Source organism: Corapipo altera, unplaced genomic scaffold (genome assembly GCF_003945725.1).
Source record: "Corapipo altera isolate COAL_440 unplaced genomic scaffold, ASM394572v1 301, whole genome shotgun sequence".
NCBI lineage: Eukaryota > Metazoa > Chordata > Aves > Passeriformes > Pipridae > Corapipo > Corapipo altera.
In genome coordinates this window covers 3,377,016-3,401,730 of record NW_020884926.1, presented here as the reverse complement: position 1 = coordinate 3,401,730, position 24,715 = coordinate 3,377,016, and the positions used below count along the sequence as shown (strand labels likewise).

Sequence of the window (24,715 nt, the reverse complement as noted above, 5' to 3'; positions counted from 1 at the left end):
GTTACCACTTCATTTCAGCATAGAGGGACTTGAATTCAGCACTGGCAACAGCCATTCCCATTAACCCTTAACAAGAATGTGTTATAAAAGCTAAAACCATATAAACTGCTTACAGATCTGTTCTTTAGAGGTGGATATAAATGGAGGGAAGGGCTGGGCTTGGCATAACCACATCCTTATCCATAACCCTCTAGTTCTTCAGCTGATCAGGTATTAACCTCCCCCCTCTACTTGCCCTGGCAGACAAGTGTTCCATTCTAGCTCTACAATACTGATTTCAGCTTTGTTTTGCTCAGCATACTGGAAACCAAGCAGGATTGATTAAATGCAGGTTGTAAATCATCAACAGGATCTTTCCCCTCTACTTTTAAGTAAGTTCCCCCGATCACATGCTGAAAACTAATTGCATTTTCTCACAATATTGGTAGTTATATTTAGTTTCAAAAAGCCCTTTACTTTGCTGGACAATGTTTATCATCAAGGAACAGACAGAATCTCTCTTTGATTTGAACACATTAACACATTTAGAGTACACTATTTAGTATCCTAACTGAGGAATAATTACTCATGACAGGAGTACATTTTCTTTTTTTTTTTTTTCTTTCTAGTTGATAACACAGCAGGATTAGTAAGGGAGAAGGGTCCTTTCACCCTGTTACAGATACCAACTAGACAATTTAAGTAGATTTCCCAGTATAGATACAGCCAGAAAACAGATTTCTTTCTAGTTGTGTGAACCATAACCAACAAGGGGCAGTGCTGGTCACCAGTTCCCACAGGTCACAAAGGTTGGGAGGGGTGGGAGAGGCAGGAGAGGAGAGGGCAGCACACGAGGTTCCTGCTGTCCCAGTCTGTGAAGAGCTTTGTACAAGAGAGCTAATGAAGTCCTGAGAACTTCCTTAGCTCCCCATTAAAGCACTGTTAATCTCTCTATAGATCAGGCTGAGAAATTCCCAAAAGCTGCAATGACAGGCTCTAGTAATGGTCTGGTTATCAATAAACAAAGATCCTTCCACTGTTTTTCAGAGAAAATAAAAAAAAAAATTTAAGCAATGTCTACTTTTAGAAGAACTTAGACTCTTAAAATTCAGAAGGACCCTTACTGGGGGAAGGGAGGAAGGACAGAATCAGGCATTTTCACCTACCTAAGGCCACCATATAACCTTCAAAGTTGTCATTGCTGACAAGGTTCCAGGTTCCACTGAAATCCACAGGCATTGCCAGACAGCAGAAGGAGGATCCGGATAAAAAAGCAAAAATGAAGAAGTAATTTTCTAACCAGGCCTTATATAAAGCAGATTGTGGGTGGGATTATATCCCAGGGCCTTTCCTATGGAGGGGAAGGGTGCTGCTGCTGGGCCAATGGGTGACAGGGTGTTTGTGGAATGGCTTCAGCTGTGCTGGAGGGAAAAGTTCACCGTGTCCGAAATCTTTGTGTGGAGCAAATGTTAATAGCCCAAGAGCCACAATGCAAGCCCAAAACTGGCTTGTGTCCACCTTGTACGCTTTAAAGGGACTGATTTTGTCATTACTAAAATTTCCTGCATGTTTATTAGATCTGTGGCCTTATGACCTGAAATGCAGGTCTTTGTTGAGAAGCTGAGCAGTGACTCTTGATTGAAAAGGTGACCTACTCCCTGTGAAGACATTTGGGATTTGAACAGGCAGGGATTGACTGCTAAACTGGAGACAGTATTATACCAATCCATTTTAAAGCAGTGCCTGTGACAGTAATAGAGATAAGAATTCTATCCTGTTGCCTTGTATCTGGAGTGAATAGGAGGCACATTCAAATAGTACTTTCATGTACATAAATGTAGCTCCCCCCTTTGCTTCCTACTCTTCACACAGACAGGAGAGCTGATGCAGGAGTTGTTCCACTGGTAGTTTGCAGAGCACACAGGCAGTGGAGCACAGGATGCAGCAGGAAAGCTTCAGTGCTGGACTTCACCTTCAGCAAAGAAGTGATAGATGCCTCAGAAGTGATGACCCAGCAATAGGTTTTGAAAAGAGAATAAAAAATGCATGACTTTTGAAGAGAAATGATACAGGGAATTTGGAAGTGAGGAAATAAGGGATTTGGAGGTGAAGAAACTCACCTACACTTACTGTATTTCCCTATTTGCTGACTTGTGTTAGGCTGAATAAAAAGGATAACGTTTTGCAGAAGTTTCCCTGAACTTTAGCTCCTTTTCTGGAGCTGGCAGTGTGACCAACATGACTCACAGATGATGTGAGGAGGAAATCAGGACGTCAAAGCTTGTTTCCTGTTTGCAGCTGGATGTTCTCTAACCTACACTAAACCAGGAATGGCACAGAGAAATGAAAATGAATGTGTTCCTGGACTCAAATAGTAACATTTCACCCACAACTTGGTGTTATGAGGTTGTGGTAGTAAAGCACTGTTGCAATACAACTGACTCTTGCAAGCAAAGAGAAGTGAGTACTTGGGTAAATCCTGTGTCAAAGCCTGGATATAACATTTGAATTTAAAATTAAATTATGCAGATAGTCAGGGGTATGGTGCTTCTTTCTGTAGATCAGTTCTCTTTGAGATCTGACAAGAGTCCACTCCTGAAAGTTATACCTGTCTGACATCTTTGAACTGCCACATCACTGCTTTGGTGGAATATTCTGGTTTGTATAGACCAAACTGTACTAACATTGTTCTACCTCTTAAAAATCATGCAGTCGTCAGACATCAGACATGGTGAACAACAGGATGACTAAAATTAGCACATTACATGCAATTTATTTTATTGAAAGACTCACCACACATTAAACTCCAGCAAAATAAAACTGAAGACCAAAGCTTTATAAAAAAATCCTACTGAATTTGCAGCTTCTCTACAATTGCACAAAGAGCACCAACACACACCAGCATCATTAGTAAGAAGAATAAACCTAGACTTAAAGTGCAGTTTTACTCTGAAAAATGACCACCTAAACAGGGTGCTGTCCCATTAGAAGGATCTGCTCTGTTTATTCAGCAGCACACTGCTTGACTTGAGGGCTCAAAATAACTCCTTCCTGCCCTCTGTTCTCATCAGTCCTAAAGACAGACAGTGAGCAAGAGAGGAAAGGAGATCTCACCCCTTCCCAGGCCCCACCACTAGCACAGTTGTCTGCAGTCAGCTCAGGCAGTTGGATTGCTGAGGGATCACAGGGGCATCGTTTATTCTTCCTTTATTAGTACTGAGGTTAAAAGAACCCAACCTCGTCACCAAAGGACAGTGAAAACTTGCCTGAGCTCTGGGGGAAGAAATGGCAGCCAGCACATTTAAGGAGGAATCACCAAAAATGCAACTCTAAGAATCCTTGGTGCTACTTTCTGTCGCAGATGCACTTCTAGGGTGTGACTTGATTTTATCACACCAATCTCTCTGTGGATTCTTCCATCTTTGCAGGCTGGAACCAGCAGAACACAGATGCTCTGCTGTCTGGCAGAATTTCATGTGGGGCTCCCAGTTTGCACGTTCAATGCCAGCTCCACTGCAGGATACAGGTTTTCCCAGCAGTGTCCCAGCTCCTCTGCTGGGCTTTAGACAAGCCTAGGGCCATCCACAATGTTCTGTATTTGACTTCTGTCTCCCAGACTCCCCTGAGCTCTGAGGGAAGCCCAAACCTCTGCCTCAGCTCCCTGGGGATGCCCTGCCCAGGGGGAGGGTGATGGGTTGTCACAGTTATGACTCTGGAACGTGTCCCTGATTCCAGACTTGCCCAAGAGCATCTTGGCCTCCTGCCCTGAGAGGCTCACACTGGGCTGGATTTGTTCATCTGGAAAAGGTGACCAGAGTCATCTTGTGGAGAGCTATGAAAGAGCTGCTGACCCATCAGGGAGTGGCTTGGAAGCCTTGACATTTGTAATAAGGCACATAATCCAAACAAAAATGGGATGGCAGCAAATAAAGGGAGGTAGAATTCTATCACCACATCATTCACAGTGCCTCTCCAGCTTATATTCACATAATACAGGCAATACACTGTTAGACTCAAACCCAGATTTCCAGCAAAGAAGAAAATTTCACTTATGTACAGTACTAATTTCCTACCATTTCCTCTCAACTGCAGTAACAGAAAACAATTCTGGCTATATACCATTATATTGTCCTCGTGGCTCAAACATAAGAGATATTTTATTATTTGAAAGAAATTTATTATTTGTAATAAAGGGACAACTGTCTGAGAATCAGTGCAATGGCACTATTATTAATTTCTATCTATCAAATCAGTGGCTATAAATCAGTTTCTGAGGTAGGTTTGTCCTTCCATCAGAAACAACACTGAGCTTAACTACAGCCCTGGAAACATGAATAGAAGAGTGAAGCACAAGACATTTCCTGGAGCAAACTGCATGATGGCAAACAAGCAGCTGCATGTTTGAAAATCAAGCAGCTCCAAGCAGGTTGTACCCAGCACCACTTCAGCCAGGAGGAAATTTGTCCCTGCCAGAATAGAGCTAAATAATTTCTTTGAGATGAACCACAGGTTGGCAACTACAGCTCCACGGATTTACTACCAGTAAATGGTACCTTAGAAATTAGATAGCTTTGTTAAGATGCTGTAAGTTATCAAAAATATTTGTGTTAGTATTTTATAAACAGCAGTCGGAGCAGTTTGAATTAAAACCAATCAGAACATTTTCATTTGTTTTGCTTATTAATCTGCAATTCTCATATGCTGGTGTGAATTCTTCTACTCCCTTCAGTGCGCTGTGACTAAATGTTTAAATGTGAAAATCTTACTATGGGACTTGAAAAAGATTGTGGAGGTCCAATCATTGAGTGCACCAAACCTCAACAGCAACTACAGATGTACTAAAGCCATGGAATTAGCACACTAGGGACCGGAAAAAAATGAACCAACCCCTAGAAAACACTCTCCTGCACTGAACTGTAGCCTTTTTCCCAGCAGACAGCGAGTTAGTTGTTCAGTGCCTGTTAGTTCTTGGAGTCACTTGCATTTTTCTGTAAGGGGGCCAAGAGCACCCCAGCATTCCTGTCCTCACTCTCTGGGCTGTACAGGTTGTTCTTCTCAATGTAAGCTCGAACCACATCAGGCACCAGGTAGCGGATGCTCTGCCCCCTCCGCAGGGCCCTCCGGATCTTGGTGGAGGAGATGTCGTTTGTGATCCACTCCTCCACCAGGTGAATGTTGTTCTTGTGCCTCCACAAAATATCAGATTCGTAGATGAATTTCTGAGCGTCGTTCCCGGCCCTGCTGATGCACACCAGGCCGTGCTTTTCCACAATTTCAGTGATGTCCTCCAGCTTCCACAGATTGGGGATCCCAAAAGATTCCAGCATGTCGCTTCCACAGAGCAGCTTAACCTGGGGGACACCTTAAACAGGAAAAAAAAGTGAGAAACAGGGCTTGGTTTAGGTCACCAGATTTTAGCTAACTTGAAAGAGACATTTGATTTCTAGGCTCTCTCTCTGTATCTTTGGTCAAGATGAGACAATGGGACAAAATAAAAAAAAGATTCAGAGTATCTAATTTATAATTAGTAGCCTCAGTACAGGATTTTTCTGAATAAAGGTTATGGAATTCCCTTCACTAAAAGGATCTACTGCCTTCTGCTGCGGGATCTAAGGGAATAAACTTACTCAGTGGCATCAGAACCAAGAGCTACCACAAAAAAGTGCAATTCTCTTGAAATAACAAGTATCATTAACCATTTAGTTTGCAAACAGACTTAACTTTTTATATCTGGACTCCGATTTTTCTTTTTAACGGGTTCGTGCCTATTTGGTTCCTGTTTCCTCTTTCGTCCCAGCTTTGTTAAGGGCACAGCATCCTCCAGACTGTTAGTGGCATCAGGAGGTAAAAGCTTTTGATGATGGTACCTGCAAAACACAGGTGTATTTTAGGTATTTTAAAGATGTAGGAGAAAATAGGGATATTGTGGTCTAAAATCATCTCTCACACTTCCTCCTGCAGCACTTTCACAGCCAGTCCACCCAGGAGCTGATCTGCTGAAACAGGGACTCGAGAACTCGGTCAGATGGTGCTCAAAGGGCAAAGATTTCAAAGCAACAATCAGGTCAGTTTGTTTCCTTTTTTAATAAAAATTTGTCTCAATAATAAGAATCTCAGTGAAGTAGCAATGACTGAAAGAGTAAAACCATAAAACTCAGAAAATTCTCCTTCAGACAATTCTCATGCCAAGTCTTTAAATACACAAATGTGCAGCACAGGTTGTGTCTGCCCTGTTCTAGACTCTGTCCTTCCCCAGGGCCACCTTTTCAGCACAAAAACTGAATAAGGCCTCAGAAATTACATATCTTCATGTTCCCAGGCTCATTTTTGGCATATTTAGGACTAATGGTGCAATCTTTCATTTTCAGTGCTCGTATCAATAATCCCTCTGAATTCACTGACTCTGTTTATATGATTTGGGACTACCCTGCCATTATCTAACTCGATAGGCTAACACCACTGCTTATCCTTCTATAGGTTTGTGAGACTTTTTAGAGCTTGGCTGAAGAATACCTTAAAACTTTTAGTGTTTCCAACCACTCACTCTGGCTGCTTTCCCAATCATCAACTTCCACCCAATCCGAGTTTTTTGTAGCCAGTTTTGCCATTGTCACTCGGTGATTTGCACTGATCAGACCTTTCTTCTTATATGCATCACCCACTGGTGAAATGATGCCCTTGATTACTTTGTATTTTCCTGTGGAAAAAAAACACACCACACAAGAACAGGAGAAGTGGTTGAGCAGATGTTACTTCCCCTGCATTGTATTTAAACTATGACATAAACATTACTCAGGGCAATGGCAGCTCTGACAGCCAGCCCAGTGGAAAAGTACAGTTCTCTTCTTCACTGTCAGGGCAGCACAATGAAAGAGTTGAGAAGATAGAATACATAGATTTCTATAAACTAACTGTAAACCTGTGCTTTGGCTCATTAAAATCAGTAATAAGCAACATGTCTATAAGACAGTTCTCTCATGTTGGGCTACATGATTTTGTATGATACATCCACACATAGCAGGCTCAACATCTAATTAGGATTTCCAGAAATATCTGTCCCTGTCAAACAGGCACTCACAGACACAAAATATTCACCTTAACACTTAAGTGTCTAGTTATCAAGATATTCTGAATGACACAAAGGACCATCCTACCTGTTTCATGGAAATAGTCTTTAGCCAGCTCAAACAGCCTCAGGTGCATGTTGGTGATGGGGTTGAAGGACCCACAGGCCAGCAGCACCACTTCAGTCTTCCTCTCAGGATCTTCCATAGCCATTCCTCACAGCCAGAGCCAAGGGGAGAATGCTGGTGCCAGGTACCAAACACTACAAGAAATGGGATTAAAAAAGAGTCTGTTACTTATTTGTGCTGCCAATAAGCAGAAAATAAAATGTCACGATCAAATGGAACCCTTCCACCAACACTCAGCCCGTGATTGTTCATGTGACACTGCATTTTTAAGAGATTAAAATATGAAATCACTGCAAACAGGCTGCTTGCCTAGAGAGGACAGTGTACTGCCTACTCTGAAGAAAAGCAGCTCATGCTTTTAAATTTCACATGGAGAGATGATCTGTCCTCATTGCAGGACAAAGTTTATTAAAACTTTGCACCTTTTTCATGATGCCAGTGCCAATCAACTGCCAGGAGACACATGGGCAGAGAACTTCCTTGTTAAGTAACTTCCTTCCAGTGCTTACAGGGAGGAACAGACCTAGGGTAGCTTCTCTAAACTGCAGTGAGCCTTTCCAGCAAGACCTATAAAATCAATATATTAAATATTCTGGAGGAGAATAGTGTTAACATTTCTTCACTCAAGATTCATTTACATTTTCTGCAATATAAAATGTAAAGGGTGGTAATTTATATCATTCAGAATGGTATGTGGGAAGAGAGTGCTATGGACTGAACCTGAAAAGAATCAGTCTGCTTTGTGTTGCAGAAAGTCAGTGGTAGGTGTAGCAGTGGAACAGGTGATAGAAGAAGAGTGAATTAAAACAAGTTTAGTAAAAGCTGCAATTAAATACTGGATTTTTTTCCCCTTTTCTGAAATACAACAGCACTGTTCCAATTCTGAGCTTCAGTTTCAGAAAGCTGCTTAAGAATTGCTGAAAATCAAGAAAATTCACTAGTTATCATTGCATTTCTTCTGAAACTACATAGATTTTTGTTTCTGTGTTCTCCCCTGAGGATATTCTGGCTTGCCAAGATGGTTTTCCCCAGCCTGGCCCTAACAAACAAAAACTGGGATATGGCACAGGCCATCCTCCTGCTGCTGCTGTTCAGGAATTGTCTGAGACACCCGTGAGGATTGTCTGGAATTGTCTGCCATTGTTCCTACAGCAACATCCCTGCCTGGAAAAATCCCACAAGGTCACCCTCACATCCAGTCTCTGTTCCAAAGAGGCTGAGTGATGTTCACAGCTCTGAGACACCATCACAGCCAAACCCTGCAACAGCCACTGTGTCCCAACATCAAAGAGCCCTCGGATAAAAGCAGCTCTTGCAAGGCTTCACCTCTTGCAAGTGTTAATACTTTTCTGTGCTTTCAAGAGTTTCACAAAGTTTTAAAATATTCTTTGTTACTGCAGAGTGGCTCAGCAGAGGAAGGGCTGGTGGTGCTTGGAACAGCCTTCACAGGGACATGGCTGGGAGAGTTACCATGGGAACGGGAGGAAAGGAGTTTCACCGTCTTTGTGATGTGCAAACCCGACTTTCTACAGACTGACTCGTGCTGCAGAACTGGAAAAAGGTTGATTTCTTTTTTTCCTTATAAAACAAAAAGTGTAAAACCAGAAAATTTTCAGATGAAAACACACAGTGCCTTTTCAGGAGTCAGTCAAATGTCCCTTTCCATGCTGCTAATTCTACAGTTTTCAGAAGGAGGCAATTATTGCCTCCCAAACTCACCTTGCAAAGCTTCATATCTACACAGAAATGAAAGTATAAATAGAATCTCATAGTTTGCACATCCCCTCAGCCTCCTAATTTGACACCCTTTGTCTAGCACTGTTTGCACAGAAAACAGCTGCATGGGTGCTGTGGGGAGGGGAGGAGATCAGAGGTATCCTGACACGATTACCTTCACTGTTACATCATCCTGGAATCCCCACAGCACCCTCACAGCTGGGATCTGCTCTGTATGGAACCCCCTTCACACAGCCCTAACTTTTTGGGAAAAGCCATGCAATTTGGACATCCTGGGAGAGGAGACTAGGACCAGGCATGACTAAAGCCTGGCCACTGCCTGAGCTGCACATGGAACTAGGTCTGTTCTTGTTGTATAATAACAGTAGATTTGATGAACTGCAGATAGTTTGGCACTGCTTGACACAAATCCCATTACTGCAGTTTAACCACAGGATCCAAACCAGCATCTCACCTGTACAGAGATGAGAGAGGTCTGCACACAGGTGTTTAGCTCCATAAAACTGAGACCAGTCTTAAAATAATTAATGCTGTCTTATGCCAAATAGCAAATGAAATATTAGTAAAATCTCCCCACAAAGACTTAAGATGGGAAAATAAAGTAAAATGGCCTTCACTTGGGTATTCCATAAGTGTAGGACATCCTGGATTATTTTCTCTTCTTCTGATGGAAAAATGAGGTGCCCTGTGATCCTTACACAGATGCTTATATATAATCTCATCATGCTTACACATAATCCTACCAGCATTTAGTGTGTGCTGATTGCAGCCCTATTAGCCGGATTGGACACCTATTTGCACTAAAAAACATCAAAATACACCTACAGCAGGTCTTGGGATCGTTCTGGAGCCCAACGTGCCTGGGGACAAAACAGGTAAGGATGCTTTGCTCAATCTCATTTATAATTCAGAGCCAAATATTTATCGAACCTGTTTACACATATGTATTGTATATTCTGCATAGAATTTATTATATTCTATAATATAATATTATATAGAGAACAGAACCACCGCTAAACATTCACGACACGTGGGCATCGCTGGACGCTTCAGCAACACCGGCCCGCGGGGGTCCGCACGGGGGTGCGGAGGCTCGGACCCCGCACAGCGAGTCCCAGCGAGTCCCCCCCAGCGCCGGCGGGCCCCGGAGCCCGCACTCCCCTGGAGGAGCCCGCACTCCCCTGGAGGAGCCCGCACTCCCCTCGAGGAGCCCGCATTCCCCTCGAGGAGCCCGCACTCCCCTCGAGGAGCCCGCATTCCCCTGGAGGAGCCCGCACTCCCCTCGAGAAGCCCGCACTCCCCGCCCGGCCCCCGCCCCGATGCCGCACTCACCGCGCGGGCCCCGCTCCCCGTCCCCGCCGTCCGCCCGCTCGCCGGGCCCGGCGCCGCCCGCGCTCATTGGCCCGGGCGCGGCGGAAGCGGCGCCGGGGGGACGGTCCGGGCCCGCCCCGCCGAGGCCTGGCCGGGTGAGGGGAGAGGGGAAGCGGGGAAGCGGGGAAGCGGGGCCGGGCGGGCGAGGAAGAGCCGGGCCGGAGCCTCGGGGCCGGGCGGCACTCGCGCAGTGCCGAGTTCCGCCGTCCCGCTCCTCCTGCCCGGGTCTCCTCCCCTCAGGCCCGTTCGCCGCTTGCCGGCGGGAGGGTCGCGTTCCCTCGTCGGCCGCGGGCGGTGCTGCAGCCCCTCACCGCCGGGGATGCCCCGCTGTCCGCGGGCTCTGTGCCCGTCCCCGCCTGACCCCCGGCGTTCCTCGGGAGTGCCCCGCGTCCCTCACGGTGCTGCCGGAGGCGGTCCCGACCCTGGGACACCTGCGGCCGCCGTGTCTCCTGAACAGTGCTCCGGGGGGCGGTGGGAGAGGCGAATCTGCTGTTTTACATAGCGGGGCCTCTGCATTTCAATAATTGCTACTTGGTTTGACCCTCGTTTAGTTGTATGTGCTGTGGTTATTACCCTGGTGAACCGCCTCCCGTACACACAGCCTGGCATTTCTGTGTTTCCACTACAAGGATCTCTGGGTGTTGTGGTTAGGCATTCCATCAGCAAGATGCCGCATCGTTTTCTTGCTATTTGGAGCATTTTAAATAGGTGGATAGTTGTTGATACAAGCAATAAAATGTGCTTTCTCCTAGGAGTGTCACGTAACAAGTGAAAACTTTCATGTGAAAACAGAAAATGGCTTCAAGAGGAACAACAGAGACCAGCAAACTAAAACAAAACTTGGAGGAGCAGTTGGACAGATTAATGCAGCAGCTTCAAGATCTGGAAGAATGCAGGTAATAAAAATAGCTGCTTTTCTCATATATGGTAATCATTTTCTTAAGTGGTTGGCAGAAGAAAGGGGTACTTTTCAAAAATCTTGTGGGTTTTCTGGGGGTTTTTTTGTGTTTTCTTGTGGCTTTATATTTTTTTAATTGGGTAGGATGTTTGTGTTAGGTAGTAAAAATTATATTTAAAAAAAAAGACAATTTTATTTATCATCTGAAGAAAATGCAGGCAGAAATACTCAATGGTTTCTTTATATCTCAGTGTGACTTTTTAGCTTCTAATACCTGTTCACATAACTCACAACTTCCTTGTGGGCTTTTTTAATATCAGTTAGCAAATAGCTTTTGTGTCTGTTTTGGTTTGTCTTATAATTACGGATGTTTGGTGTTTTTTTTAACACAAATAACACGAAAAGTTAGACAAACTAATGTGATTTTGTATTAGTTTTTTGTGGGCTAATAAACTTTGAGTCAGACTGAATTCATTGCTGCCTGAGGAGCTGAGCTCTGTGATGCTCCCCAGTGCCCTTTTCTCCATATGATGTCTCAGGTTAAACCTTGTGAATTAATGTGTCTTCTTGGATCCTCTTTAGAGAGGAGCTGGATGCAGATGAGTATGAGGAGACCAAAAAGGAAACTCTGGAGCAGCTGAGTGAGTTCAACGACTCCCTGAAGAAGATCATGTCTGGAGATATGACTTTGGTGGACGAGCTCAGTGGGATGCAACTGGTGAGGATGATGGGCTGCTAAAAATAGTTCATATTTTTCCTGGAGTTGATGAAATAGAAAATAGATCCGAGTGGCTCATTGTAATTTTTGTGTGAAACCTAGATCTATGTAACTGATGTTTTTATTATTTAATACATGCGTAAATGTAAGAACTTGCATAGGTCTCTTCATTTTAAAAGGGGAAAAATATTGAAGAATTATAACCACAATATTGGGTAATTGCAGGGACTAAATATATTTTAAAAAGAACATAAAATAATAGAATTTTAATATAAAAGGTCTAATGGACAGTCCAGGGTAATATATATCATGAGAAATACAATTCATGCCTGTTTGTTAGAAAGCATCAGATAGCACTTCCTGTGCTCTTCTTGTTGACTTGTGTTTCAGATTCATACCAGCCCAAATGGAAAGGCTGTAGGAATGACTGTGTGACTTTAAGTTGTTATTATTATATATTTATATATTTAATATTTATATGATGTTATTGATCTTATGCTGACTTCCAAACTTCTGATCTATTTTCTCCCTTTTCAGTGTTTAATTAGAGCATAATTTGTTCCTTCTAAGCCCTGTGTTTTAGGATTTTGTTTCCAGAGAGATCGTGACTTGTCCAAAGATAATTGTGGGGAGATCTAATAATGATAATTTTGGTAATCCTCAAAGGATTTTGTGGATTCATCATTTACATTATGCTTATCCATAGAAGAGCTGTAACCATCAGTGTGGGCATGAAAACTGTGCTAATATCAGGAAATTATTAGAAAGTAAGACCTGGACTGTAATGAAAAATTTCACAGCTCTTCCATAGTGTAGTTGCACTAATGAGTGGATTCTTCAAGCCCTGCATAAAGGTCCTGTATTTTTTTTTCATCTTACTTCCATGGTTATACAGAAAAAAGAAGAGCTCTGTATCAAAGGATGCAGAGGGTGCTAATGATGCTCTCCAGTCCTCCTTTGTCTTGTCTTCAGCTGCTGGTTGTGAGTTAGTCCTGCTCATTCTCGCTCTTTTCCTTGCAGGCAATACAAGCAGCCATCAGCCAAGCATTTAAAACCCCAGAAGTGATTAGAATGTTTGCAAAGAAGCAGCCCAGGCAATTGAGGACGAGGTTGGCAGAGGTGAAGGCTTTTTGTTTTACTGCAAAATCTGTTTATTTGAGCCAGACTGGTTCAGGTGTGGAATGATTGCAAGGAGAGCACTGAGTGTGCTGGAAAATTTGGTGTCAGCATCATAAAGAGGTGGAGAAGGTCTCTTTCAGAATGTGTTCAGTTTTAAATGTTTATTGAAGTAATGGGGACAACAATGTGTATTTCTTGAATTATCTTCCTTGCTTCCAAACAACCATGGGATTGACATTGAGAGTGAAGTGAGTAAACTGCAAATAGAAAATTTGGGGTTGTACTGAGGGCTGGAGAGTGCACTCAGAGATCTGATTGAACTGAGCATAGAGATAAAGTGACATGAAACATGATTGCTCCACGTACCAGTGATGTGTGAATCCATAATTTTGAGTGATTATCAGTCTTTGATGAAAAAAGATTCAGGTTTGGAGAAATCAAGTAAGCCAAGGTCAGGTGTAAAGAGTATTTGCAGAACATTCAGAAAAACCAACCATCTTTTAAATCATAGATAGCTCTGTCCCTTCCTGCTGTGGGTCTGTGCTTACTGAGGATATTTTTAGGCTGTTGCATTTCTCATGCTGTTGTGTTGAGTGAAATAATGGGAAGATTATATATTTTGACTTATTTCCCCCCCTGATGTGCAGATGGACCGAGACTTAATGGTTGGGAAGTTGGCACGAGACCTGTACACCCAACAGAAAGTGGAAATCCTGACTGCCCTCAGGAAGCTTGGGGAGAAGGTAAGGTGTTGGGTGGTAGAGTTCTCTGTCTATATATTTAAGAGGAATTTGAAATAATTAAAATAAGAAATGACGACTTTTATGAGCAAAGGGTAAAATGCAAGTTTGTTTTTTTTTGTAGTATATAAATGTCCTTCCCTTTTAATGCCAGGCTTTCTGAAGCACTCACTGCTGAACGTGTATCAAATAGTTTTGTACATTTATATAAGGCTGTTTCTACTTTTAAAATGCTTTCTTTGGGCCATATAAATGAATCACATACCAGCTGGCTCAAGAGGATCATGTTTATAAAAGCTCCCAACTATTTACCAGGAACTATCCAAAGCTTTTGACACATCCAGCTTCACTTATTTTTATATTGTTGATAATACAATATAATACAATATTCTTTACCTCCTGGTGTGAGGTAAAGGAATTGGAGAGATGAGGGATAAGGGGATTGTTGCCCCAGTGATCCATAAGTAGCAGAACAAGCCCTGGGTTTGCCACCAGAGGGAGGAAGAGAAGTTGTTATTTCTCTTTGTGGCTGGTATATGAAGAAAATGAGTTGCTGTGTGTCTCTGTGCTTAAGGTTTCTTAGGAAATGAAGGAATGTAATGGAAAAGATGAAGTGCAGTGCTTAAAGGAGCTGCAGTTCAGGTAGATTCCAAAGCAAAGGCTTTCCCTCAGAATATTTTTATTGCTTGACTGTCAGAGATAAAAAAGCATGTTTTGGAGATACATAAAAGCCTAGTTAAGATTGTGAACTGAAAGCATGAAGATACCTAACCCTCCTGGTATGAGTTCCTTGGATCACCACATGGAGCCACTTTACCATGCTCTGACCTAACCTCTTAATCTTTTAAAATGATCAGCAGCCTACTGCACACAGGACTTGCTAGGGCTGTGGCTTCACATCTGTTCTGGATGTGAACCATGGTAGTAAAAATTACGTGTTTGTCTGCACAATACTGCAAAATTTTAAGTAGTTGGATGCTTGTTCACAAAGCTCAGCAAAGGCAGGTAACTAATATGTTTTCCTTCATTCCAACACCATCCTGAATGCCTGTACCTGACTTTTATATTTCTAGCTAATAAACTGATGCAAACACTGTGAACAGTTTGACACCCTTATGCTTTGCTTTAATAAGGATGTGTATCTGAGGCTAATTAAATGAGTGACTTTTAACTTAGAATATCTGAACCTTCCAAATGTAGGTTACTGCTTCATTACTGTAAATATTTTATGGGCATCTGTCACAAGGCATCAGAGCACATACATAAAAGCAAAATATACATGTGCAGATGTCACTTTAAAGGCAGAGAACCATTTCTAGGTCATTGGCCCTTAACATGGTCAAAGCTGGCATGTTTTTGCTTTCCTCAGTAGGTGATAGGAAGAGTGAGCTTAGACCTCAGTTCAGCACTGTACTGACCACAGGACAAAAAAGTTGTTGCCATCCCCTGCACAGTTCAGGTGCTCAGGTACAGTGTGACCTTTCCATCACAAATGGTCACTGGAGGTCAGCTGGAAACCTTGTGGTGCATGTGGAGGCACTTCTGGCACTGCACATCCCTGTCCTGCCTGGGCTGGCAGGAGCCATGGAGGGAAAATTCAGTGGCAGGGGAAGTAGGTTGTATCTTTAGTTTAGGTTTTAGTTTTGTGTTAGGTAACACTGCCACTTAAAAACTGCAAATGGACAGATGCTGTAACCCGTCAGAGTTCATGTCCATGCCCGTGGAGATGGTGGGAATGTGCACAGTTAAGGTTTGAAGTTCACAGTTGTGGCCTTTTTTGATTTAGCTCACTGGGGATGATGAGATGTTCTTGTCAGCAAATGCTGGTACAGCCCTGAGCCAGTTTGAGAGAGTCTCCACTGACCTTGGTAAGTTTTCATTCTCAGATCTTCCAATTTCTTTGCCTCCATTGAACTCTGATTAATAGAAATACCTCTGGTTTCCTGTGAAAGAGAAAATGTGAACCAAACATTCATGCCATTAAATGTTGGTGTACATTTTCTTAACAGTGAAGCTCTGATGCACTATCTGTGAGGAAAAAGTAACACAGCAGGTAAATCCAGGGCCAAATGCCCACAAAATGCCAAGTGTTGCCCATCATCTGAAGGCTTGAATGGTCTGTCTGAAGCAGAGGTGCTGCTCTTACATTTAAACACTGATCTTTTTGGCATTAATGACTCTCCTCAGGAGAGCCTTTTTCCTCTGCTTGCTGTAGAGAATTTGGCAACTATTGGCACGTTGTCAAAATACAGCTTTAAAGCAGCTTCTTTCTGTGATTGTCACACCTCTAACCATATTGACAGGATCAAAAGTTCAGTTATAAAATGCATTAAATCAGCACAACAGTTCATTCTGGCATTGCAGTCAGAACTGGGATGAAAGAACTGTGAATGGCAGGAACGTGCCAGACTAGGTCAGGGTGCAAATAAAGTGTCTCTGACTTAGCTTTCAGCTCTTCCTGAGAGTGTAAGCAAGGTGAGAACCCTTTTGTTCAAAAGGGGACTTTGTGAGGAGCTCTGGGTGTGCTGGGTTGCCCTTGGCCACCAGCTGCCCACCAAGCCACTCTCTCATTCCCCCTCCTCGGCAGGACATGGGGAGAAAACAGAATTAAAAACTCGTGGGTTGAGATAAAGGAATTTAATAAAGAAAAGCAAGGGCTGTGCACAGAAGCAAAGGAAAACAAAGATTAATCCTCTACTTGCCAGCAGCAGGTGATGTCCAGCCACCTTCTGGGGCGTGGGGCCTTGGTGTCTAACAGTTCCTTCAGAGGACAAATGTCTCAGCAATAAATTCCCCACCTTGTCCTTTCTCCTGGCTTTCACTGCTGAGTGTGCTGTGCCATGGAATGGACCCTCAGCTGTCCTGGCCATGTCCCCTCCCACCCTCCTGCCCACCCCAAGCCCAGGGACCTTTGGGGTGTGACAGCCTCAGCAGGAGCCCAAACCTCGGTGTGTTCCCAACACCATTCCAGCTGCAAACCCAAATCCCAGCTCTCCAAGAGCTCCTGGGGGAAAGGGAACATCCATCCCAGCCAGGCCATGGCTGCTTTACACCTGCCAAGTCAGTCTCTCTCTTTTTTTTTTTGGTCTAAATTAGCTCAAGTGTTCTGGTTTTCACAAGGTAGGTTTGATTTCTTTTCATCTCAAATGTTCTTCTTGATTTAAATTGTACATAAGGCCATTCACAATTTTTACTAACACTTACTGAAAATGTTTTTTTCCCCCTCATAGGATCAGGAGACAAAGTCTTTGCTCTAGCAAGTGTTGAAGTAGAAAAGGCAAAGCAATGAAGGGGTGTGTGAGGCTTGTGTCTCTCCAGTTATCAACAGCATTGGACTTCTGTCACACTGCATTTGGGTTTTCTATTTCCAACATGTTTAAAAAAAAAAAAAGGCAAAGCAAAACAAAAAAACTCCAAACCCTAAAACCTCTTGGGTTCTTAACCAGAAGATATGAAGTAAACAGCCTTAAGTGCACTTTGGGACCTTGGTGTCTGTACCCCTTCAGTAATACAAGCTCTGAGGCTGAACACTGAGTGGAACTCTAGAAACAAAAGCATGGTATGTCTGTCTTGGGAAAGAATCAGCTGTTTTGAACTTTTCTGAATGTGTATTTCTCTAACTATTAAAAACTTAATCTTTTTGCATGTGGTTGTAGCAAGCAGATCTTTTTCAGGAGCAGTCCCGGTGAGTGGTTTTTTGGGTGATTCTTCACATTGTCTTAATTTTTGTCTGGACTCCCCACAAAGTAGTTTGTACTAGGACAGCACTGAAGCTTTGAAAATGGACTTGGTTTATTTGGAATGCCATCTTCCTACAAACTGTTTGCAGAAGACCCCAGAGGAGCCTGGATGCTGATCACTGGCCCTTGGCTGCTTGTTTGCCGTGCCCATGAATGAGCACTTTGTGTCCCAGCCCGGACCCACAGACAATGGCAGCCCTGTGGGGAGTAATTTAACCTTGTGTATGGAAACGACAGGGAACTGATAGGAAATGGGAATGAGAGGCTCTCTGTGACCTCTTCCTTCAGCTCTGGTGTCCAACCACACACTGCCCTGATTTCCCGGGGTTGCAGAGGTGCCAGGAAATAACTTGCAAGTACAAACAGGTTTTAAAAGGGGGGAAAACTCCCATTATGTGATCAGTGCAAGTGTTGCTCAGTGTATTGATCAGGTGCTGTGGAGAGGGGAGGGGCTGTGCCTCCCCTAGGAGTTGGAATCCTGAATAAACTCGGTGTAGGAGGATTTAAGATCTGATATTGTTGAACCTTTAGCTCAGAGGGTGGAGAAACTACTCGGGCCTCTGGATGTGTGCTTAACTTCCTGACAAACTGTATTTGTAAAATCACTGCTAGGGACCTAATTCCCTAAGTTTTGACTCCTTCACACTTCAGTTAAGTGCTTGTTTGCATTCTGTCAAGAGCTGGTTGGAAGCCTGGATTTCCCTGAAGTTTTTCAGCTCCAGAAATGTGCATTTAAGGTCTGCTCTACCATATGTTCAAGTGCTGAACTAAGGATACTGGCAACAACAAAACCACACCAAGGGCGTTTCTTAACTTGATTTCATACCTGTTCCCCTTCTTATTTTACCAGTATCTAGAGAAAAGTATAAAGCTTTTATTTGAAAAAAAGAAAAAAAAATGAGGCAAAAAAGTAGCTTTATTTTTGTGCAAAAAGAGTTCAAACATCAGCAGTTTTGGGGTTCTCTGGACTATGTGTTTTAACAGGGAGTTGGCACTTCCTTTCTTTAGAGGTCTTCCAAAGGAGGGGAAATGTTATGAGATCTCTACCTGTATGAAGGTGATCAGTGTATCCAGGGCAGATTCTGGGCTGGTTTTAGTGACTGGGTATTTTTTGGGCAGTGTGTCTTATTTAAGTTTCAGGCATGTTTCTGAGCTGTAAAATGTGTGACTGCCATCACAGTAGGTCTGTTGCTGGAAAGAAGAGGATGGGTGATAATATTCAAAAAAAATGAGAAGAATTCCTAGGGAAAAAAAAAAGGTGATTTTGTTAGTGCTTGGAATTATAAAAATGGAGAGAAGTAAATGTACTAAAAGGATGATAGTGAGTTATTTTAGAATTAGTAATGGTTTATAAACCAGCTTTTAAACCCAAGTGTAGGGTGAGTTTGGTTCCAGTTTATGGTGGTGTGGCTCGTTTTGGACCTGTGTTTGTCAGTGTTTGATGGAGTAGAACATCGTGGTTTGCTTCTCATATAGATGTCTTTGGCTTGTACAGCTAGAAATGAGCTTCAGTGGGAAGTGCCATTAAATAGAGTGAGTGGAAGAGGTGTTAAATTTGGACAGCTTGTTGCAGTGTTAATCTCAGTATCCCATAGCAGTCACTTGGAGACTGAGTGGCATGGGTTATAAACAGAACATTAACATGGTCAGTCCATGTAGAGTGCACTTACAGGGCATAAATACCCTATAAATAAGCAAGTTTGTCTAAGTGCAAACTGGGAGGAGTAGACTAGAAAATGTGTTGCTTGCCTGTATTTTGCTTTAATAGATACCTCTTGGAAATGTAGCATTTTAGAAATGAGAGGACACGTGGTACAGACCAGCATAATTTCTGTTTTTTCACTGGTGGAACTTTTCCCTGCCTTTTTTTTAAAGAAGCCTTTATTTAGACTGGGGCCTTTTGTCCATTCTGTCAGAACTATTTTCCTGTCTGGGGCAGTATTGTGCTCTCTGACAAAGGCTCATTGCAGCTCCAGAGCTGAGAGCAGCTTATTAAAAGGCGTTATTAGAGAGTCTGAAATTATTGCAAACAAAACAGTCCCTGGGGACTGGAGCTGCCTTCTCTTCCCTGCTGCTCATTACTGGTGCTAAGGAACTCTCTGCCCCCACCCCCAGCCTGCCTTGCAGCATTAGGATGTAAATGAAATCTCTCAGCACTCCAAGAGATGGAAGGGAGTTTACAGCCCAATGCTATGGAAATCTTCTTCCTCTTCCTTTGAGAGGTTTATGTTTCCAGGAGAAACTTTTTCTTTTTTTTTTTTTTTAAATGATTTGTAAATATTTCAGGATTTTTGCAAAGCTTCTGTACTGCAGGCAGTTGGAACATTCCTATTAAATTCATCCTTGACTGAACATCTTTTCAACGTTGTGCTGCTTCTGCTCTTGGAAAGTTCTCTGGTGATTGAGATGGACAAAGGTGGAGAATGAGATCAGTGACCAGTGCTGAAAGATTCAGTGGCCAGGGCAGAATTCCCTCCTCCAAAGCTGGGCAGGGTCAGAAATCAGAGACTGGCTGTGTCCTGCAGGAGGCCCGGACCATAAATGTGATTTAAAAAGGAAGCTGTTGCTGGTGTGAAGCTGTTCATGTGTTGACCCTCACAAATAGTTTAGTGGCCTACTTGAAGTGTTAGGTTGATTTCAGAGTCATAGTAAGTTAACTGGTGTGTTGTGCTAAATATTTTGATAAGTAATCCTGGGATGTATCTCCACCACTGTCTGAAATGTTTCTGCAGGAGCTGGGGAAAAAAAAAAATCCATTATTTATTTATTATCATAATAATTTGCTCAAATAACAACTGGTAAGAAAAGAACAACTGCTAAATGAAGGCATGGATTTCTTGTTTAACAAACAAGCTTGTGATGTGTGAGTTCCATCCCCAGTTCAGTGTTAGACACTGGCAGATCACTCATTCTGTACACATCTTTCCTGGAGTAAAATACAGATTATGATCCTTGAATATCGAGTGCTGTGAAGTTGTTATTGATCATACATTGCTTTGAAGATTAAAATGTGCTTTGTTTTTTGTTTATCATTTTATTTCTGAAGTAAGAATTGTAAAGTGCAGTAGCTTTAAACACATCAGCAAAGTTCCCAGAGTCCTTTTTTTTTGGCCATATGTAACCTCCCTTTTTTAATCTTCTTTTTCTATGGAGTGAATTCAGTGATTGTACTGATCTGAAAGGAAAAGCATTTGAGAGAAAATTGAAGCTTCAAATGCTCTGTCTCTCTTTCTTCTGTCTTTGTCTCCTTGTATTATTTCCCTTCTTTGATCTTGAATGGAAAAGTAGCAAGTTATCTTTGTCTTGAAGGAAAAATACAAGATTTCTTGAGAGATCCCTTAGTTCCTCATGTTACCTTGCCTGTAAAAGTCAAATTCATTTTGATAGAGAACTCTGTGTTAATGATACCCTACTGACCAGGCAGTGAGGGCTCTGTCATTAGTGGCTGAAATGGGAGGCAAATTCACATAGAACCATTTGGGTTTGTTTCCAGTATGGCAATTCCCTCCCCACAGAAGGACAAATAGGATTTTTACATTGTAAAGAAATAGAAGTCAGCCTGCAGGCACCTTTTTAGTTTCCCCACCTCCATCATTTTAAAATTATCCTCACTGAGTTCTGGGGAAGGATTTAACTCTTATTTAAATTCTGTCTGCCCACAGGAGAGGAATGGCAGTGCTCACATTGGAGTTTTTCTTTAGGAGTTGTGGAAAATGTGCCACCTGGTCTTGCTGTGAGGTTGTAGTTTTTTTAACTTTACCTTAAAAGGGGTTTATGCCTGTGAGGGTGAGGGGAGAATTACTGGAGTTGATGTTGCCCAAGATTTTTCTGCTCTTACTTTTAAACACCTCAGTGAAACGGGAGGTGCTGATGTTCAGAGCATCTGGAAGGGTGGCCCAAAGTACCTGACACCATCTGACAGGATAAATAAAAATGTTTCAGAATAAGAAGTCCCTAAAATAAGGTCTCCAAAGAGGAAATACAGACACAAGGGTTGGTGGATACAGCATTGCTGTATCATGCACCAAAACAGCCACTGTAATTTAACACACTCATGTGTAAATGTTATATTTAATAGCAGATTTCTCATTTAAACAAGTACTAATCATGGGACATTTTTTTTATCTTGCTATCACAATAGTTTGCTGCTTGATAATGTTTAGGATGATGTTTTGAACGTGCCTCCAAAACTGGGTCAGTAATAATTGAGATGTGCTGGAAACCATCAGATCCACCTGCAGATCCTGTGGACAGAGGTGTAATATCTGGGTAAACAGCTTTTTTTTAATCCTTATAAGGTGAAGATGGAAATTAAGTTCTGTAGTGTTATTGTAAAAGAGTGTGTTTTGCAACTTTGTAAATACCAAATTTAATCTGGGAACACTTCTGGTTTTGAATAAAACACGCAGCTGAGAAGGTTTCTTGCCACACAAACTAAGCCTGGATTAACAAAAAGATGATTGTCATAGCCTTTCTTACAGTAAAGGGCTTTTTTGTTCATGCCTTGAAAATCTCTCTGCATACCTCCTACAGCCCATGTAGAATCATAAAATATTGTAACTAAGGCAGCTGAACCATTTCTTTCATTTTTTTTTTTTTTTTAGTATAATCTCTCTAATCTACACAAGTTTTCTTTGCCCCTAGTCATGGAAAGGTCACCTGACTGCTGTGCCCTCCACCATTTCTTAGTGTCCCAAAAGTACACAGGGTTGAATGGTTGAACTGCATTTAAATTTGAGGAAACATTGCAACATTTCTGCATCAGAGCTTGATTTTGATGGCTTGGAATTGTCAGGCTAAGTCTGAAATATAAGAGATTAACAAAAGAAAAAGAGATTCCAGACTAAAAAACCCTCATTGGGTACCACACACACCTTGGAGAGAAAGAGTTTTCCTTGTTGTTGTGTGTGGTTGGATCAGGGATAATGAAAGCAGGGCCTGTGTGTGCAGATGCTGCTGGAAGCCTGTAATGATGCCAACAAGTACATGGGGACTTGGAGGGTGGAAGCAGCTGTGCTGTGAAGGAATCCTCAGTGATTTTCAGAGCTGATTAAGAAAGCACTGGAGATCAGGAAGGACAGGGTGAGTTGAGAGAATTTTTCTAAGTTAAGGGATTCAGAGAAGGTTTTATGGAGTTTTGGCTTACTAGAACAAACAGCAGCCTCATTAAACGAGAGATTAGGAGTGATTGAAAAGAAAAATCCATTTAACCTGATAGATTTTTATAAAACAATATCAAGCCTTTACACAATACTTGTAAAAATGTTAGAAAGACTTAACCTTCAGCTAATTAATCTTCCTAACATTCCCCTGCTGAGGGAATGGGGTTGGGGCAAGCGGGGTGGGGATGGGTGAGGTGATGGATTTGATCAAGTGCAGCTCTATCCTGTGTTTGCCTTGGGAAGGTCTGTGCAGTCCCAGGAGACATGAACAAAATTCTACTAAAGGTGTTGCAGAACTAGCAGAGTTAAGAGGCCTCTTGAGCATCTGTCCTGTCTTGTGATGATACAAGTGACTCGTGGCAAGATGTCACTTTGCTTGGCAGCCCAACACCTCGGTAAGCTGGAGGGGAACAAACTAAGGTGGGGCAGGAGCTCAGTTCTAAGAAAAGAAACCTCAAATCCTCCCAGGGTAGAGGAAGCCTTATGGTATCTCTCCCTGCTAAAACCCTTTCTAAATAAAGGCAGGATGTTAAATTGATGCTCTGTGAGATTGCATTGCACTGCTGTACAGTCAGCCAGCTGAATTGGAACAGGAGAGCTAGACAGTACTTAGTCATAAGATGGTGTTGTGCCATGATGTTATCAGTAAGGAAATTCATACTATTGCAAAGATGCAAATGATGGCTTAATTATACGCTCCTACCAGCATAAGATGCTTTTAGATCTTTCCCTCAGACTCATGTACTGTGCTAATTAACAGTAATCCAACTGGAGGATCCCAGAGCAATGCTTCTGCATATTTTTTTCGGCTTACGCTGGAGCTCTTATGTTCTTTTCTTAAATAATTAATAATCATTACTGCCTGCTGTGCTGTGGGTATGTGCCAGTGATCTCAGATCCCAGCACATTTGCACCATTCCTGTTCCTGTCAGCAGCTTGGGTTTGCTCTTTGCAGAGGCTTTCATGTTAAGCCCTTCATTAGCTGGCAGTGGGGTTTGGATTTCAGTGGCATCGGGCTTTGATGTCATTAAGTAGCAAGCTGTTAAAGGAAGTGCCACCTATTTCATTACTGTGACTATTTTTATGCAATTAAGTTAAACACCGAGTAGAAAACAGATGCATTTTACTAAATAACACTTGGTACACAAAGCATTTTTATCTCCAGGAATTTTGTACTTACCTTTCTGGCCCCACCAGTGCACACTGTAGGGAAGCAGAGTAACTGTTAACCTAGTGGGAAACCACAGTGCAGGTGAGTGATGGGGCAGGGTGAGGAACCTTAGGTGGCTTCTGTCATCTTTTTTTTTTTATTATTATTATTATTTTTAATTAATCACACTCTGTGTCCACTGGGGTTTTACTCTGCTTCAGTCTAGCCAGGTGAAGGATCACCTTATTTTCGATGGCTTCAGTGACCAAATGGGAATTCACTGCTTTATTTTCGAATGCTTCAATGACCAAATGGCGATTCACTATTTTCGAGCGCTAATTCTAGTCGGAGGTCGGCATTTTCTGTATTTGCCTGAATTAGCTTTAGTTAAGCTGTACTGAATTTTGCAGCGTCTTTAACTTTCTTAGCACAGTGCTATCGAGCAGCAGCCTGTCCTAACGGAGCTGCGATCCCTCTCACACGGCTGTGAGCTCTCTAACACAGCCGGGCCCCGCCACCGGGACCAGGAGGGCAGAGCAGAGCTGCGGGAGGCTCGGCACCGCCTCAGCCCAGAGGATGTTTCTCGAGGTGAGCCCGTGGCCCACACCGGGCACTGTCCCCGTCCCCAGGGACGGGCTCTGCCCCGGAGCGGCACCCGGTGATGGCGGGGCGGGGTCGGCCCGGCCGAGCCCCCGGAGCGGCTCCGCGTGGTCGCGCCCCTTCCCCGGCCCTTCCCGCCCCTTCCCCGGCCCTTCCCCGGCCCTTCCCCGGCCCTTCCCCGGCCCTTCCCCGCCGTCCCCGCCCCTTCCTCCCGGCCGGCTCTCGGGTGCTGCCTGCGGCGCCGCCGCTGCCCTGGGCGCCGGGACGCGCCGGGTCCCTCCCCCGGAGCCGCCCAGGCACCTCCCTCG

The 24,715-nt window shown here is 43.1% G+C and overlaps 3 protein-coding genes and 1 long non-coding RNA gene across 9 annotated transcripts in view; 2 read left to right on the top strand and 2 right to left on the bottom strand.

Annotated features, from left to right (window-relative positions):
- The window catches only part of RBP7 (retinol binding protein 7), a 3,331-nt gene extending 2,049 nt beyond the window's left edge, over positions 1-1,282 (bottom strand). Inside the window, exon 1 of the mRNA XM_027657944.1 lies at positions 1,146-1,282. Coding sequence (XP_027513745.1) covers positions 1,146-1,218 — 73 coding nt within the window. The 5' untranslated portion in view covers positions 1,219-1,282. The remainder of the gene's footprint in view (positions 1-1,145) is intronic.
- LOC113954065 overlaps positions 1-9,523 on the top strand; it is a 13,252-nt gene extending 3,729 nt beyond the window's left edge. The window contains exons 2-3 of the long non-coding RNA XR_003530097.1: positions 5,941-6,043; positions 8,573-9,523. This is a non-coding gene — a long non-coding RNA (uncharacterized LOC113954065). The remainder of the gene's footprint in view (positions 1-5,940; positions 6,044-8,572) is intronic.
- NMNAT1 (nicotinamide nucleotide adenylyltransferase 1) lies at positions 2,728-10,290 on the bottom strand. Of its 2 annotated transcripts, none has more exons than XM_027657942.1 (5): positions 10,242-10,290; positions 7,134-7,303; positions 6,493-6,676; positions 5,701-5,846; positions 2,728-5,341 (listed from the first exon to the last, which is right to left on the bottom strand). In XM_027657942.1, the coding sequence occupies exons 2-5, from the start codon at positions 7,255-7,257 to the stop codon at positions 4,941-4,943; spliced, it is 855 nt and encodes a 284-aa protein (XP_027513743.1). In that variant the 5' UTR covers positions 7,258-7,303; positions 10,242-10,290; the 3' UTR covers positions 2,728-4,940. The 2 variants fall into 2 exon arrangements, with proteins under 2 accessions (XP_027513743.1, XP_027513741.1); XM_027657940.1 differs by having other exon boundaries at positions 7,134-7,306; positions 10,242-10,285.
- Positions 9,674-23,052, top strand: LZIC (leucine zipper and CTNNBIP1 domain containing). Of its 5 annotated transcripts, none has more exons than XR_003530095.1 (9): positions 9,674-9,784; positions 11,033-11,176; positions 11,761-11,896; positions 12,917-13,015; positions 13,663-13,758; positions 15,542-15,623; positions 21,158-21,233; positions 21,637-21,764; positions 22,952-23,041. XR_003530095.1 is itself a non-coding variant. In XM_027657943.1 (7 exons), the coding sequence occupies exons 2-7, from the start codon at positions 11,076-11,078 to the stop codon at positions 17,042-17,044; spliced, it is 573 nt and encodes a 190-aa protein (XP_027513744.1). In that variant the 5' UTR covers positions 10,314-10,375; positions 11,033-11,075; the 3' UTR covers positions 17,045-17,400. The 5 variants fall into 5 exon arrangements, 1 of the variants encoding a protein (XP_027513744.1); XR_003530093.1 differs by lacking the exon at positions 9,674-9,784 and adding an exon at positions 10,314-10,375 and having other exon boundaries at positions 22,952-23,052; XR_003530096.1 differs by lacking the exon at positions 9,674-9,784 and adding an exon at positions 10,453-10,800.
- The last annotated feature ends 1,663 nt before the right edge of the window (positions 23,053-24,715 follow it).